At 43.2% G+C, this 16,481-nt stretch overlaps 1 protein-coding gene across 2 annotated transcripts in view; it reads right to left on the bottom strand.

Annotated features, from left to right (window-relative positions):
* Positions 1–281: 281 nt before the first annotated feature.
* The window catches only part of EDNRA (endothelin receptor type A), a 91,754-nt gene continuing 75,554 nt past the window's right edge, over positions 282–16,481 (bottom strand). For both annotated transcript variants that reach the window (XM_040331787.1, XM_040331795.1), the window contains exons 5-8: positions 14,429–14,581; positions 9,447–9,580; positions 4,322–4,430; positions 282–2,271 (exon numbers count right to left, since the gene is read on the bottom strand). In XM_040331787.1, coding sequence (XP_040187721.1) covers positions 2,134–2,271; positions 4,322–4,430; positions 9,447–9,580; positions 14,429–14,581 — 534 coding nt within the window. In that variant the 3' untranslated portion in view covers positions 282–2,133. The remainder of the gene's footprint in view (positions 2,272–4,321; positions 4,431–9,446; positions 9,581–14,428; positions 14,582–16,481) is intronic.

Here is a 16,481-nt window from a genome sequence, read left to right as displayed (position 1 = left end):
AATCTCCCTTCTAATTAGCTGAGTCACAGCAATGATGTCATTGGCTCCCCTTTGCTGTCAATCAAAGTCAATCAGCCAATCAGGAGAGAGAAATGACAGGGCCGGGCCACAGCTCTGTGTCTGAATGGACACATAGAGCTGTGACTCGGCTTGGGTGCCCCCATAGCAAGCTGATTTCTGTGGGGGCACTCAACAGGAGGGGCTAGGAGCACAGAAGAGGGACCTGAAAAGAGGAGGATCCAGTCTGCTTTGTGAAAATCCACTGCATAGGGCAGGTAAGCTGACGTTTGTTATTTTTATTGAAACAAAAAAGAGACTTTACAATCACTTTAAAACATAGTACTTGTATTAGTGCTAGGCACAACTTGTCGGCAATGCAGTACATTTACATCATGTGTTAATGTGATGAACAAATGTCATATTTTATCATTTCCGTGAACACTTAAAGTGCATCTTTGCAAACCTTATCTGCTGTAAGGCGGCACCAGAGAGTTCTCTTGTTTGGGGTACATAAATTGATACCCTAGCCAATGATGTTCTTTCTGATCAATTAGAAAATGGAGCAACATTGAGTTTGAGGATATGACTCTCCAGTACCATTATGAATCTCTGAGAGACTCCTTATTCTGTAGTCTCCTAGATAAGGTTACCTCAAGGAGTGGGACCAGTCATTTTTGGACTTAACACTTTGTTAAAAACTATTTTATAATACATTGACATTTAGGTGGGTGAGGGTATTTTTTAATCTTGATTTAAACAACTTTATTCGTTTGAAAAGGACCCCCCCCCCCCCCAAATTAACAAATTGTAGGATTTAACAGATATACTCTAGGAATGCTGAATATTTAGAGTGGATTTGTATAATCACTTAACTATCATTCCAAATCCATTGAATCTCAAACTGTATTCAAAAGCTGCTTAAAAGTTATTTTGTAGAGACGTTGATGATAAATATGAATTATGATTCTTTAAGGTATGGTAACTTGTACTTTAAATCATCTTTACAGGTTTCAATATCATTATATATTTTTTGTTATATAAATATTGCCTGGATCAACAATTAGGATGCATGCTTTCCTTTCACTTTCACTAGAAATATATTAGACAGTTGGTTATTATAGACAACATCTCTATATTCTTTTCTTCCCCTTTTTTTTTTCTTTTTTTACACAAGACTAATGCTGCTCCTTACTCATTACATTGGAAAATAAATATTTTACTGACTTCTTTTATGTACTGTTGTCAAAGGATTTAGAAATGAAAAATATTCAGGGAGAATTTGTAATCATTTTTATAGTGAGATTTTAAATCCCCTTTTTTTATGACAAATATATGCCATTTGACCAGTAACAATGATCAGTTATGCATAACACCCCTCTAAATAAAATCACTGTTGTCCTTAAAACACACTTTAATGTGCCCTTTGCCATGCTTAAAAAAAAAAAAAAAAATACCACCTTTTTGCACATAGATGGTGGGTCTCTGAATACTGAAGTGCCATAAAATGCATATCTTATGTCTACAATTTTAGTGTGCCAGAAAAATGCCAGTACAACACATGCTATTATACAATATCTCACAATCCTCTATGTATTCCAATTAAAAATATACATATTTATATATGTTAAATAAAAATTGTTATATACAAAGTAATTATAGTTTTATATAATAACTCCATAGAAATACTGTTTTTTTTTTTTCACCCTCCTGCAGACAGTAGGGTGAGCAGTACATTCAATATAATTCGGGAACATGATATGTAGAAGCTGCCAGCACTCAATTCAACAAAGCCTGGTTCTAGATTCTTTGGTATCTTCGACACTGACAAAACAAGTGGCTGTGTGTCAGTATAACTTTGCACATTCCATCACCACCTAGAAGTCCATAGAACAACATTTGTCCAATGGCTCACACTGCCGAGCATTAGACATAAAAGACTGTATTACAGCCAACGGTGAGCATATGCTTGCAGCTTAGATTTGACTGTGGTCCAGTAAATCTCTAAAATGGAACAATGGCTCCAGCATTGCCTGGATATTTACTTTTCTTCAACTACATAAGAAGTTTATTCCTTTGTAGAAAGTAACCACTTTTTTGGTGTGGTTCAAAGTCTTGTTGTGCAGACGATTGTGGCTAATTGAGGCTGTCCTTGTGAATACTCCTGTCTGCAATGTAGTAGTTTTGGTCATGATTTTTCCACTGCATACTCGTTACAATCATGGGGGATGTGCTTGTCAGGGTCTTTGATTGACAACAGCAGCACAGACATGACTGAAATAACAAAAAAAGAAAAGAATAAAAAAAGTTACCATTGTCTGTGTATGTCTACATAATTATATAATGCATAGATATTTATAAATTATACTAGACAACATTCACATTTTTAATCATCTGACAGAAATTGTGGTTGGCGGGAAACCTGTGAGCAGCCAAAGGTTTATAGCACATTTCCAATAAAAAATAATAATCTGTGTTTGAATGTTGGTCCATTCTCTGCTTTATATGTTTTTTGTTAAATATACAGTATATACTGAAAACTTGAGATGGAGTAAGATAAAAGGGGTTTTGGCATACCATTATCTGGGCTCTATAAAGGGTGTTTAAAGTATCTATGATTAAACTGTTCTGGAGCTAATGGCCAGAGACAGACTTTACATTTTGCATTTATGCATCACTTGCACTGTTTAAACTCAATGATCTGGAATTTGAAATGGTGACACTTATTTTACTTGACAAAGGTAAAGTAAAAAAATAAGATGAACAGTCTCTCTGAATTTTATTTTAAAAAAATACACTTCAGTTACCCTATTTTTTTTGTTGCTGAGCCATTTACAGATCATCTAAGAAAACATTCCATATTACCAATAAATACAGTAAATGCGCCATTTACTATTGCACTCAATGCAACATTTTTATTGTTGCTGAAAATGTGTTAAATAAATTAAAACTAAAGAGTTTAAAGTTTAAATTTCTAATCAAACAAGTAATTTGCTTTATTCTAATAGGTAGCCCACCATGGTCCAGCATTCTCCTCTAGCTTGTTGATTGGACAGTAAAGCTGGCCATATACTGGTAGATTTGTGAACAAACACTAAATTTGTAAAAACATCCATACAACAATTCTCAGTACATGGCAAATGTCATTCAAATGTGCTTGAATTTTTTTTTTTTTTTAACATAAATTTTTCTGAATTAATGGACTTTCACAAATGAAAAACTCCATACATTGTCAAAAGTTTATTTGTTCAAGAAAAAAATTACATATAGCGTCTATGAATTTTTCTAGTCACTGTATTAGAAAATGAACGTCGGTTTCACCTCCGAAATTATTAGAAATTGATCAAATGTTGTTACAATACAACATTTTGTACAAAATTCTACTCTGTATGACCAGTTTATGCCTTAACTCCTTTTCCTCATCTCTCAGTTCTTGTTAGCAATCCATTAGTGTGAGGCCTCGTACACACGACCGAGGAACTCGTCGTAATTGAAACATCGTTTTCCTCGACGAGTTCCTTGTAAGGCTTGTCGAGAAACTTGACAAGCTTTCTTTGCATACACACTGTCAAGACCAAATCTCGTCGTTCTCAAACATGGTGACGTTCAACACGTACGACAGCAGGGGAAGTTCGATTTTACTGGCACAACCCTTGGGGCTGCTTTTGCTAATCTCATGTTACTGCGTGTTAAGTAAAAGTTTGGTAGGAGATGATTTGCACTTTTCAGTCTGTTACAGCGTGACAAATGTGCTATCTCCATTACAAACGCTACTTTTACCGAAGGTGCGCTCCCGTCTCATACTTTATTCTGAGCATGCGCGGGTTTCTAAGCATACACACAATCGTGTTTCTCGTTGAAAACCAGCCCGACGAGGAACACGACGAGGAAATTGAGACTCCCGTCGAGGAAAACGTTTTTTCGATGAAAAGCATACACACAACCGTTTTCCTTGGCAAAAAAGCTCTGCCACTAAGTTTCTTGATGGATTCTGTCGAGGAAAACGGTCGTGTGTTCGAGGCCTTACAGTGACAATAATGTGCACTGCAGGCGAGTATGACGGATCAACTTTTAAAGGGGTTTAGTGAGTGCTGGTATGGAGGCAAATTCAGCTACTCATCCAAACTCTTCTTATGTATAAATAGCTGTATTAATTGGTGTTTTAATATGTGCGATTTCATCATTTGCAACAATTTTGTAAATCAGTATAAAGGAGAAGGTCACGTGGTTCTTGATATTCACAGTTTTCTGAGAACAAACACATGAACTCCATTCACCTTGTCGGAAAAATTACCAGTTTCACAGACACTGAACAGTTTCTTACCTGGAAACAGTTTTTAAACTTCTTGCTTACAAAGTAGAGCGCAATTGGATTAATACAAGAGTTTAATGCTGCCAAGTTAATGCTGATGAAATCCATAACCAGCAGAAAGCTAAATATCAAAAGAAAAAAAAAAACAATTAAACTGCTGTCCGTCCCAATTTTCAGTATTGCATCTTAATATAATTATCTGAGTCTCAGTACAGAACATTTGGAGACAGACATTGATTTAAACCAAAACACACCAGTGCGAATCATATCTTGCTGGGAATGAAACTGACAGTATTATCCTGTAACACATCCCATCTGTTTGACTTCAGTAGCTGCATGTGAATAATACTTTTAAACATTTTAAAAGGAAGCCATCTAATGGGACTCCACCATAAAGCTGTAACTCTATGATTTATGCATATACACTCCCGTGATGTCTGAGTATATATTCACATGTAACTTTTTTTTAGAGCAGTGATACCTCTTTGGGCATAAACAGCTCTGTAGGTCATTTGTGAAAACCAAGATAAGCATTTGGGTTTATTTGAAGACAAATAGCAAAAAGCTCTTGCATGCAGTAGCTACTGTGTCAGCACTCAGGGGTGAATGGAGGCATTTACTTCTGGTTTACCCACTGCTTGAATGTTCCAAGCATCAGCAGAGCAATGTCACCTTAAAAAATATATTTTGGTGCCTAGGTACCCTGCTTAGACCTTACCAACCTTGACAACTGTTTTAAAAACAACTTAAGCTTGCTGCATTTTTAAAAAGAATGTTCAGCCCCCCCCCCCCCCCCAAGAAAAATCAAAGTCAGCAGATACAAATACTGTATCTGCTGACTTTAAAAAAAAAAACGCTCACTTGTCCAGGGATCCAGTGCTGTCTTCACCCGGGCCAGTTCTTCACTGGTCTTTGGGTCTCTGGAGCCGGCATGTTTACTAAGGGAAGCCGGCTATGACTCCTTGCAGCTTCACAGCCGGCTTCCTACTGCACATGCGCAAGCTGCTCTTTGTAAAAGGCTCCTGCAGCCTTGACGGACTTGTGACATATACCATAAGGCAAAGAGGGTAGGGGGTAAGGGGAGGGATCAAACTCCTAGGCGATCTGAGCAGAAGTGGTAGAGAGTACCTGTCAAAATCAAGGTGCTTTGGGAGGGGGTAGAGCCCCCCTGCCCAAAAGCATCCAACCATGTTGAGGGAATGTGGCCTGGTATGGTTCAGGAGAGGGGGCACTTTGTTAGTCCCCTCCCCTTTCCTGGCCTGCCAGGCTACATGCTTGGATCTGAGTCTGGTATGGATTCGGAAGGGGGACCCCGCACTGTTTTCTTTTAATTTCTGTGTGGGGTTCCCCCTAATATCTATATCAGGCACGAAGGTCCTGGTATGGATTGGGGGGGGGGGGGCACGCAATTTTCTTACTCCATTCATGTTCAAAACCGATGACATGTGTGATTTAGATGCATTCCCATAGAAGGCAATGAGCCTGGAATGCGCATCTGAACTACACTGCAATGCTCAGAAGATGCACAGGTCTCTTTTTACATTTTCAGTGAATTTGCACTGCCGCTGCACCGCATATATGTGAACTGGCTCCATAGAAAGCCGGTTTGGTTCACATGTCATGCAAATTGGATACGGTTCAAAACGCAACCAATTCACATATATGTGAATGGAGCTTAAAAGAAAATAGACTGTACACTGTGCAAGGGAAGTTGCATTTTGCAAGGGAGTTTTGCATTTTGCAAGCGAATGAAGTGAAGCTCTGCTGACTTCCATCATCTAATCATGTGCAAGCAAAAATACTATTTTTTTAAATTTTCCCTGCATGTGATTGGGTATTCTTTGCAATGTTCAATTTCATCACTTTCACTAAGCTAAGGGAAAATTCCCTTGCAAAATTAACAGCCTATTTGCCTTTAGTAAATAAATTCCTTGATGTTCCAATTTTATAGCTATGTGTTGCCATGTTGTCCAAAAAATATATTAATTTTAGACAAAGGGCTCTTTCACACGGGAGGGATTCGTGATGATCCGCCCTGTGAACCTCCACTTGCTCAACAGGGATCGCTCCACTGATCCCCGCTGAGCTTTCGGATGACAGGGCGGTACCCGCACACTGTGCAGGGACCGCCCTGTCAGATCTCCGCTCTCCCCTATGGGGGGCGATCCGATCCGCAGACAGATGGAAAAATAGGATTTTCCTCCGTCTGCAGAATCGGAGGATTGCGGACCCAGATGAGATCGGGTGTCAGCGGATGTTCATCCTCTGACAACCGCAATCTCATAGGGATCAATATATGTCCCTTTTTCATCCGTACACTGATAGATGAAAAAGCGGAGATACGGTCCGCATGTGTGAAAGAGCCCTAAGGCTATGCAAATTAGACTAATGTAGACTTAGGGCCATATCCACAAAAGAGATACTCCGGCGTAAGCCGTCGTATCTCTGGTTCTAACTTTGGAACTGATCCTCAGAAGCAGTTTTCCTAAGTTAGGCAGAAGATCCGACATCTGTAAGGGACTTACACTGCCGGATCTTAGGATGCAGTACCGCATCCGCCACTGGGGGCATTTCGAGTCGAAATGCCTCTGTTAGTATGCAAATTAGCACTTAGGGCGATCCTCAAAGCTTTTGTACCTAGTTTTTACGCCGTAAGTGTTAGTTTGCCTGGTGTAAAACTAGGGCTGCTTTTACAAGGTGTAAAGTTAGTCACACCTTGTAAAGGCCCATTCAAGCGACGGCATTTGGTATGCATTCCCGAGGGAGAACTCCATGCCAATTTTCAATGAAAAAAACGGCATGGGTTCCCCCTCAGGAGCATACCAGGCCCTTAGGTCTGTTATGGGTTGTAAGGAGACCCCCCTCCGCCGCAAAATTGACGTAGGGGGTCCCCCTACAATCCATACCAGACCCGTATCCAAAGCACGCTACCCGGCCAGCCAGGAAGGGAGTGGGGACGAGCGAGCGCCCCCCCCCCCCCCTGAGCCGTGCCAGGCCGCATGCCCTCAACATGGGGGGGTTGGGTGCTCTGGGGCAGGGGGGCGCACTGCGGGCCCCCCCACCCCAGAGCACCCTGTCCCCATGTTGATGAGGACAGGACCTCTTCCCGACAACCCTTGCCATTGGTTGTCGGGGTCTGCGGGCGGAGGCTTATCGGAATCTGGGAGTCCCCTTTAATAAGGGGGCCCCCAGATACCGGCCCCCCACCCTAAGTGAATGGATATGGGGTACATCGTACCCCTATCCATTCACCTGGAGGCAAAAAGTAAAATGTAGTAAACACACAACACAAGGCTTTTTAAAATATTTTATTATTCTGCTCCGGACGCCCCCCCTGTCTTCGTTATTAGCTCAATTACCAGGGGGGGCTTCTTCTTCCGCTCTCCGGGGGTCTTCTCCGCTCTCCGGGGGTGTTCCGCTCTCCGGGGGGGGCTTCTCCGGACTCCGGGGGGCTTCTTCCATCTTCTCCCCTCTTCCGCTCTTGACTCGGCGAACCCCGGTTCTTCTGCAGATGTCCGGTGCCTTCTTCTTCAGCGCTGGCTGCCTGCTATGTTTGTGTGTTAGCTCGATTTCAAACAGGCAGCCGGCGCGGTCTTCTGTGATGTCAGGGTCTTCTGGTCTTCTGTTCTTCCGATGTTGCCTCGTCGCCTGTTGTCGCTGTAATGATGGAAGCGCGCCTTGCATCACATTTATATAGGCATCACCGTCCCATCATGCTCCGGTAGGTACCCACGTGGTGGGTGCACGTGGGTAGGCACCCACCACGTGGGTACCTGCCGGAGCATGATGGGACGGCGATGCCTATATAAATGTGATGCAAGGCGCGCTTCCATCATTACAGCGACAACAGGCGACGAGGCAACATCGGAAGAACAGAAGACCAGAAGACCCTGACATCACAGAAGACCGCGCCGGCTGCCTGTTTGAAATCGAGCTAACACACAAACATAGCAGGCAGCCAGCGCTGAAGAAGAAGGCACCGGACATCTGCAGAAGAACCGGGGTTCGCCGAGTCAAGAGCGGAAGAGGGGAGAAGATGGAAGAAGCCCCCCCGGAGTCCGGAGAAGCCCCCCCCGGAGAGCGGAACACCCCCGGAGAGCGGAGAAGACCCCCGGAGAGCGGAAGAAGAAGCCCCCCCTGGTAATTGAGCTAATAACGAAGACAGGGGGGGCGTCCGGAGCAGAATAATAAAATATTTTAAAAAGCCTTGTGTTGTGTGTTTACTACATTTTACTTTTTGCCTCCAGGTGAATGGATAGGGGTACGATGTACCCCATATCCATTCACTTAGGGTGGGGGGGCCGGTATCTGGGGGCCCCCTTATTAAAGGGGACTCCCAGATTCCGATAAGCCTCCGCCCGCAGACCCCGACAACCAATGGCAAGGGTTGTCGGGAAGAGGTCCTGTCCTCATCAACATGGGGACAGGGTGCTCTGGGGTGGGGGGGCCCGCAGTGCGCCCCCCTGCCCCAGAGCACCCAACCCCCCCATGTTGAGGGCATGCGGCCTGGCACGGCTCAGGAGGGGCGCTCGCTCGTCCCCACTCCCTTCCTGGCTGGCCGGGTAGCGTGCTTTGGATACGGGTCTGGTATGGATTGTAGGGGGACCCCCTACGTCAATTTTGCGGCGGAGGGGGGTCTCCTTACAACCCATACCAGACCTAAGGGCCTGGTATGCTCCTGAGGGGGAACCCATGCCGTTTTTTTCATTGAAAATTGGCATGGAGTTCTCCCTCAGGAATGCATGCCGAGCGACGCTGTCATTTTTTTTTAAAATTATTTGTTTTCCCGGCGCGTCTTTTTTTCACCCGTCGTAACTTTAGTGTCCCGTCGCAATCCACAAAGCCGCCCGGCGTCAATTACGTTCGCGCGATGCACGTCGGGAAAATGACGTCACGCGCATGCGCAGTACGGCCGGCGCGGGAGCGCGCCTCATTTAAATTGTAAACGCCCCCCGGAGAGGAGGAACGCCTTACGACGGCGGCACTTAACTTACACTGCTTGAAATTTTTACGTAAGTGCTTTGAGGATCAGGCACTTAGGTAAAAACTTTAAGTCAGTGTAACTTAACTGCTGAAAGTTAAGTTACGCCGCCTGGCTGAGGATTTGGCCCTTAGTATTTTACAAATTGCAGATTACCTGAGAAGCTCACAGCGTCCTGAATCCTGCTCATTGTACACGGTCTTCTTGATGATTCTGCTCAGATGCAGAGGAAACCAACACAGGGCAAATATCACGACTAGGCAAAACACAGTCTTTGCAACCTCACGTCGCTGTGAAGACATTGAACATATTATATTACTTCCTTGCATCCATAGTCTTTTATATTGTTTGATGCTATTCAGTCTCACAGTTAAATCAATTACACAGACAATCTACATATTCACAAATTTCTTTTTTTTTTGTTTTAATGAAACAGACTGCTCATATTGTACATGAATGCCTTTCTCTGCAATAAAGCTAATTATGACCAATTTGGATCCACACTTTTTTTGTATGCTCCATTTAAAAAAAAATAAAACTCAGCTTGCTGCAGTTTACAGAGAACACACATAGAAATTGCATATTAAACTTCAATACCGGACACTTTTACCCCCTTCCTGCCCAGGCCAATTTTCAGCATTCAGCGTTGTCGCACTTGACAATGACAATTGCACCGTCATGCAACACTGTACCCAAACTAAATTTCTATCATTTTGTTCACACAAATAGAGTTTTCTTTTGGTGGTATATAGAACTGGGTTTTTATTTATTTTTTTGCTAAATAAACAGACATGTTCTTTGTTTCTGTTATGACATTTTGCATATAAATAATTGTTCTTCATAAGTGTAGGCCAAAATATATTCTGCTGCATTTCTTTGGTGAAAATAACCCAAATTGGTGTATATTATTTAGTCTGTAGGAAAGTTATAGAGTCCACAAACTATGGTATATATATATATATATATATATATATATATATATATATATATATATAGATAGATATACACAGGGCTCAAAATTTCAAGTCCTGAACTACTAGCCAGACCTTAAGAGTTACTCGCCACCAGTTCCCCCGCCCCTCCCCTAAACATGCCCACGCCTACTCCAGTACATGCCTACCACCAATGCCTCCCCAGTACATCCCTACCTCCAACACTTTCCCCAGTACATCCCTACCTCCAACGCCCCCCCCCCCCCAGTACATGCCTACCTCCAACGCCTCCCCCAGTACATCCCTACCTCCAACACTTCCCCCAGTACATCCCTACCTCCAACACTTCCCCCAGTACATCCCTACCTCCAACACTTCCCCCAGTACATCCCTACCTCCGACGCCTCCCCCAGTACATCCCTACCTCCAACGCCTCCCCCAGTACATGCCTACCTCCAATTCCCCTTCCCAGCATATCTCTCCCTACAATTCCCCACCCCCCTCCCAACAACCCACCAACACACCTCATCTTCTGACCTCCCCTCTCCAGAACACCTATGCCTCCAATCTTCCCCCAATCCTGTACATCTATGCTTTCAATATTCTTCCCAATCCATGATATCTATGCCTCCAATTCCACCACCATTCTCCCCCCCCCCCCCATTCTATCATACCGTATGATAGATTAGGGGAGTGAAGGTGGAATTGGAGGCATAGATATCATGGATTGGGAAGAATTTTGAAAGCATAGATGTACAGGATTGAGAGGGGGAATGGGTGTAATTGAAGGCATAGATATGATTCAGACCTCCAAATCACACACCCCTACCCCATCCATTAATCTATGCCTCCAATTCCACCCCCCATCCAGCACATGGTTAAAGGGAAGTGGTTGGGGGCACATGTTTACTGTCCCCCAAATACAAGTGTAAAGCAGCATCTCACTTCGTCTTCACCAGCATTATGAACAGGCAGCACAGTCAGCATGTGTTCTGTCATGGATCTGTCCGTGTCAAATGGCTTTTGGGTTCTGACTTTGGCTGTACTGTGCGTTACAAACTATAACCCAGTACAGCCATAACAAAGTAAGCACCCAACAGCAATATGACACACTGTGACAGATCCATTACAGAGCACATGCTGACTTTGCTGCCTGCATGAGTATCATAATGCTGATGATCATAACATGCCATGCTGTGTGTAAGCGATATACAGTGAGGAGTCTATCCTCTGGGCTCCACTCAATGTGTGTACTGCAGCCACGGTGTCCAGGTTCTTGCTTCCTTGCCAGCCACAGAGCCGCCTGTGCCTCACATCAGTCTCGGCAGTCGGCACATGAGGATGGGAGGTGGAGCGGAGGCATTGAAGTATTACTCCGCCAGGGAAGGCAGTGAGTAGCGGCAGCTAGGACTAATTAAAAAGCAGAGCAATGTGCGGTACGGTCTTATGTACATCCGCCCGAAAAACAAAAAATAGTCCGACCACTGCGCTCACCTCCTTGTAACTACACCCCCTTTTCTTAAGCAAGTAGTAGTGGGGGACGGGGTGAAGTTTAGAAAGCTCTATTTTTTAAAAGCCAGAAATTACCGTATTTATCGGCGTATAACACGCACCCTAATTTTAAGAGGGAAGTTTAAGGAAAAAAACTTTCCACAGCCTCTTTTACATTCCAAAGCATCCCCTGCACATTACACAGACCAAAGCATCCCCTGCACATTATGCAGACCAAAGCATCCCCTGCACATTACACAGACCAAAGCCCCCCCCCTGCACATTACACAGACCAAAGCATCCCCTGCACATTACACAGACCAAAGCATCCCCTGCACATTACACAGACCAAAGCCCCCCCCTGCACATTACACAGACCAAAGCATCCCCTGCACATTACACAGACCAAAGCATCCCCTGCACATTACACAGACCAAAGCCTCCCCCCCCCCCCCCCCGCACATTGCACAGATCCCCGCACATTATGTAGCTCCTCTTTACATCACACAGCATTTTCCCCCTGCACATTACACAGCTCCTTTACATTTTACAGCCCCCTTGCACTCCCAGGAGACCCCCCCAGTCTCCTGGGTCAGCACTTCCAGCGTACTGTAAAGTTTTAAAACAATCACTCGTACATACTGTGTCATTCTGTGTACTTCTCGGCTGGTCACATGATTGCTCTCCTCTGTTTCATGTGACAGCTCTCCTCCAATCTTAGACTACACTCGGAGGAGGAGGAGGAGCTGGAAGAGGAGAGTGGCCAGTGATAATAAGGTATGTGCGGGCTAGTGCGGACAGTGATTTGTTAGTCTTTATAGTATGCCAGCGGGCTGTCCCAGGGCTAGGAGAGGCTGGAACGGCCAGCATGACACCACCGCCCAATCCCCACCCACCCTGGGCGGGGATGTGTGGCAGGAGGGTGAGAGGGGCGGACCTAGGTGGCTGACTGTATGAATTGCAATATCCTCGCTGCGAGCCTGTGCGCGGCGGAGAGACACATGGTATACATTCCTGTAATAGCACAGCCCTGTCATTACTCGCCCTCCTCATTTGTTTACTCGCCAAATGCGAGTAGGCGAGTGCAAATTTTGAGCCCTGTATATATATATATATATATATATATAAATTGTTCAATCCTGATGTACTGACTGATGTACTGACAATCTATCTCCTTTCTTGAGGCCCAAAAATGTCAGGACACAGTACAAATATCCCTCAAATTACCGCTTTTTGGAAAGTAGACATTTCAAGGTATTTAGTAAGAGGCATTGTAAGTTTTTTGTGATCATTTGTTGGAAAATTAAGAAATTAAAAAAAAAAGTCCTAATTTTTTTTTTTACATACTGTCACCAGTCTAGTACAGTGTGATCATATAACTGGTGTGGAGGTGACCAGGGACACTGACTGGTTCTTATTGTTTATAAAAAAAATTCACACACTGTGACCATAGCAATAAAGTTACCATAGTAACACTGTACTACTCTGGGGAAGTGATCAGGATTGTTTTTATTTTTTTACTATGATTGCTTATAGCAGTCAATCGATTGCTATAAGCAAGCATTTTCCTGAATGAAACAAATGAATTCAGTTTGTTTTGTTGTGATTAGCTGTGATTGGCCAAAGCTAATCATATGGTACAGATAGACTGTGGTTGGCCTTGTCTGTGCCATGTGATCACATTGACCAATCACAGCTAGCAACACAATTGTACACAATGGATGGCATACAAGGAAGCTATCCATTATTTACAACTGTCATGTGACCTGCTGTGATTGGTCACAACGGTCATGTGGTACTGCCAGTGAGCCGGTACACTGATCAGTCATCAGCTGTGTCCACAGCCAGCGCGAGCAGCGCCTTCTGAGAGGACATCATAATGACATCCACTCAGAGGGACAAATGTCCCACCTGGTCGTCAATCTGCTATAGGCTGGAAAGGTGTTAAAATCCATAGAAAAGTGTAGAAAATGGAATGCAATGCATTGTAAAATCACCTAAAGGTTATCTAAATTTAAGAACAAAAATGCTGTATATTTCAGCTCACCACTTCTTAGGCCCCGTACACACGTCCGAGGAACTCGACGGGCAAAACTCATCGTTTTGCTCGTCGAGTTCTGTGTGAAGCCGCCGAGGATCTTGGCGAGCCAACTTTCCTCATTGAACAACGAGGAAATAGAGAACATGTTCTCTATTTGGCTCGACGAGGAACTCGTCGGCTTCCTCGGCCGAAAGTGTACACACGGCCGGGTTTCTCGGCAGAATTCAGCTCCGATCGAGTTTCTGGCTGAATTCTGCCGAGAAACTCGGTCGTGTGTACGGGGCCTAAGATGTAGTGGCTGCAATCTGTTTTTTGGGCAAGTACAGAAAATACTTGTTGACCTTGCCAGAAATGCTGTGTCCCTGTCACTTCGGGAGAGCTGAAGTGAAAGCACAATCTTATCTTTCTTTTGATGGCTGTTAATCTCCCCAGCCCCCATGTAATACGGATGAAAATAGGAAGACATTGGAAAAACCATGGCTTCTTTAATAGATACACTGGAGTGAATGAGCATAGCCACCCTACCAACAGGAAAAATATAGGCTACCCATTTTGATAGTTTTATGTCAGAAGAGGTCTAAAATATAGAATATGGAGAATGAGATAAAATACAAAATAATAATTAGTCTAATCGTAATATAAACTGACATAGCTCTAGTCTAGTTTTTACATACCTGTTTTAGGTGTTCACTCAATGCTATGCGGAGACTTCCCTTCCTTTGGTGTAGCATCTCACATGTCATTAGAGTATAGAAAATTCCAGTGCATGCCAGGGGTACACAGAAATAGAAGCCAAACAGCCACCAATCTTTTGCGTTCTTGTAAAACTGAAATACATAAATAAATCCTCAAATGTCAGTTTGTTCTCAGATAAGCAATTTTATTACATTTACATCAAAACTCGAATTGAGCTATGAAATTCAAAAGATAATGCAATGTTTTGACACTGGGAGGTCTGGATTTCTGTCTGACCACAAAACATTTGGGATGATACTTGATTTGGTTGCATTTAGATGGAGATGATTTGATTGTCTGACAAGAAAAACAAATATACTTCAGAGACTTATGTTGCCTTTTGCCCCATAACTATGTTATTTGCATTCTATGTTTTCCATATTCAGTTACAGTTAAACTGTATGTGTTAAAATCTTGGCGGCTACACTCCACCCAGTTGTGTATTAATTTTGTAAGAAACTGGCAAATGTTCAACCAAAGCCTTAGACCCCTTTCACACTGAGGAGTTTTTCAGGCGGTACAGCGCTAAAAATAGCGCTTAAATACCGCCTGAAAAACTCCTGCCCAGCCTTCTCAATGTGAAAGCCCAGGGCTTTCACACTGAGGCGATGCGCTGGCAGGAGAGAAAAAAATCTCCTGCTAGAAGCATCTTTGAAGCGGTGAGAGGAGCGGTATGTATACTGCTCCTTCACCGCACCTTCACCAATCCTTCCCATTTAAAACAATGGGAAACTGCGGTAATACCGCCCGCAATGTGCCTCTGCCGAGGTGCATTGCGGGCGGTATTAACCCTTTATCGGCTGCTAGCGGGGGTTAATACTGCACCGCTAGCAGCCGAATCCCGTGGCAATTCCGACATTATAGCGCCGCTATTTTTAGCGGCGGTATACCGCCACCGCGCCTCCCGTCCCAGTGTGAAAGGGGCCTTAAAGAGATTGTAAAGTGTAGTTTAAAAATAAATAAAAATAAAATAACAAACATGTTATACTTACCTGCTCCGTGCAGTGGTTTGGCACAAAGCAGCCCCCATCCTCCTCTTCTCGGGTCCCTTTTCTCTGCTCCTGGCCCCTCCCAGATCTTCAATTAGGGAAATATCAGTGATAAATGTGGGGTTATTTCTAGAATTACATGTACGGTACTTTAAAAATTACATTGACCAAAAAACGATTGGGCTCAATTTTAAAGTTTATAAAAAAAAATAGTCTATCACCTTTTATTTATATGCATAATGTTTTTATTAAAAAAAAAAAAAAATGAAATACAGGGCGCATTAATGAGGTTTTGCATCCAGTTTGCAGATGATGCTGGACTTTCCAAAAAAGCAAAAAAAAAGCATTGCTTACATACTTATTCACAGCCTGCTTTAACTTTGATTGAGCGGGGTGTTTCTCTCCTCTGAGCCTCTAATCTGTCTAATTTGACCTTTCCTACTGTTGAGCTATGATTCCCAACAGTCCAGTTTTTCAAGCATGCCCAAAGTGGTAGCCAAAAATGGTAATAATGACACAATATTTCAAATATATGTGAATATGTGCAATTCGATTTGTTTTGCTCTTTCAAATTAGTTTTTTAATTAATTTAGACAAATTCGTTAATTTGGAAATATCTGAACGAATGAAAACCCATTTAAATAATTTTTCTAAACATTCGGAAATTTGATTATTCTAACACATAAATTCATAAATTCGAAATTTGAAAGTCTGAAAGCCCGAAAATTCGAAAATCGGAAATATTAACTAACTAATAATAACTTAAATTTTTCCTAACTATTAAATTATAAGTATTGGAGTTTCCTTTCAAATTTGTCTGTTAGAGAACATAACGAATATGGGCTAGATTCATATAGGAGTTACGTCGGCGTATTTCCAGATACACCGTCGTAACTCCGAATGCGGGCCGTCGCATCTCGGCGCCTGGTTCATAGAATCAGATATGCCTCAATGTTGCCTAGATACGAGCGGCGTAAGTCTCCTACGCCGTCGTATCTTAGGG

Source organism: Rana temporaria, chromosome 1, assembly GCF_905171775.1.
Source record: "Rana temporaria chromosome 1, aRanTem1.1, whole genome shotgun sequence".
Lineage (NCBI taxonomy): Eukaryota > Metazoa > Chordata > Amphibia > Anura > Ranidae > Rana > Rana temporaria.
The sequence above is the reverse complement of the archived record's forward strand: the minus strand, read 5'-3'. Positions and strand labels throughout refer to the sequence as shown.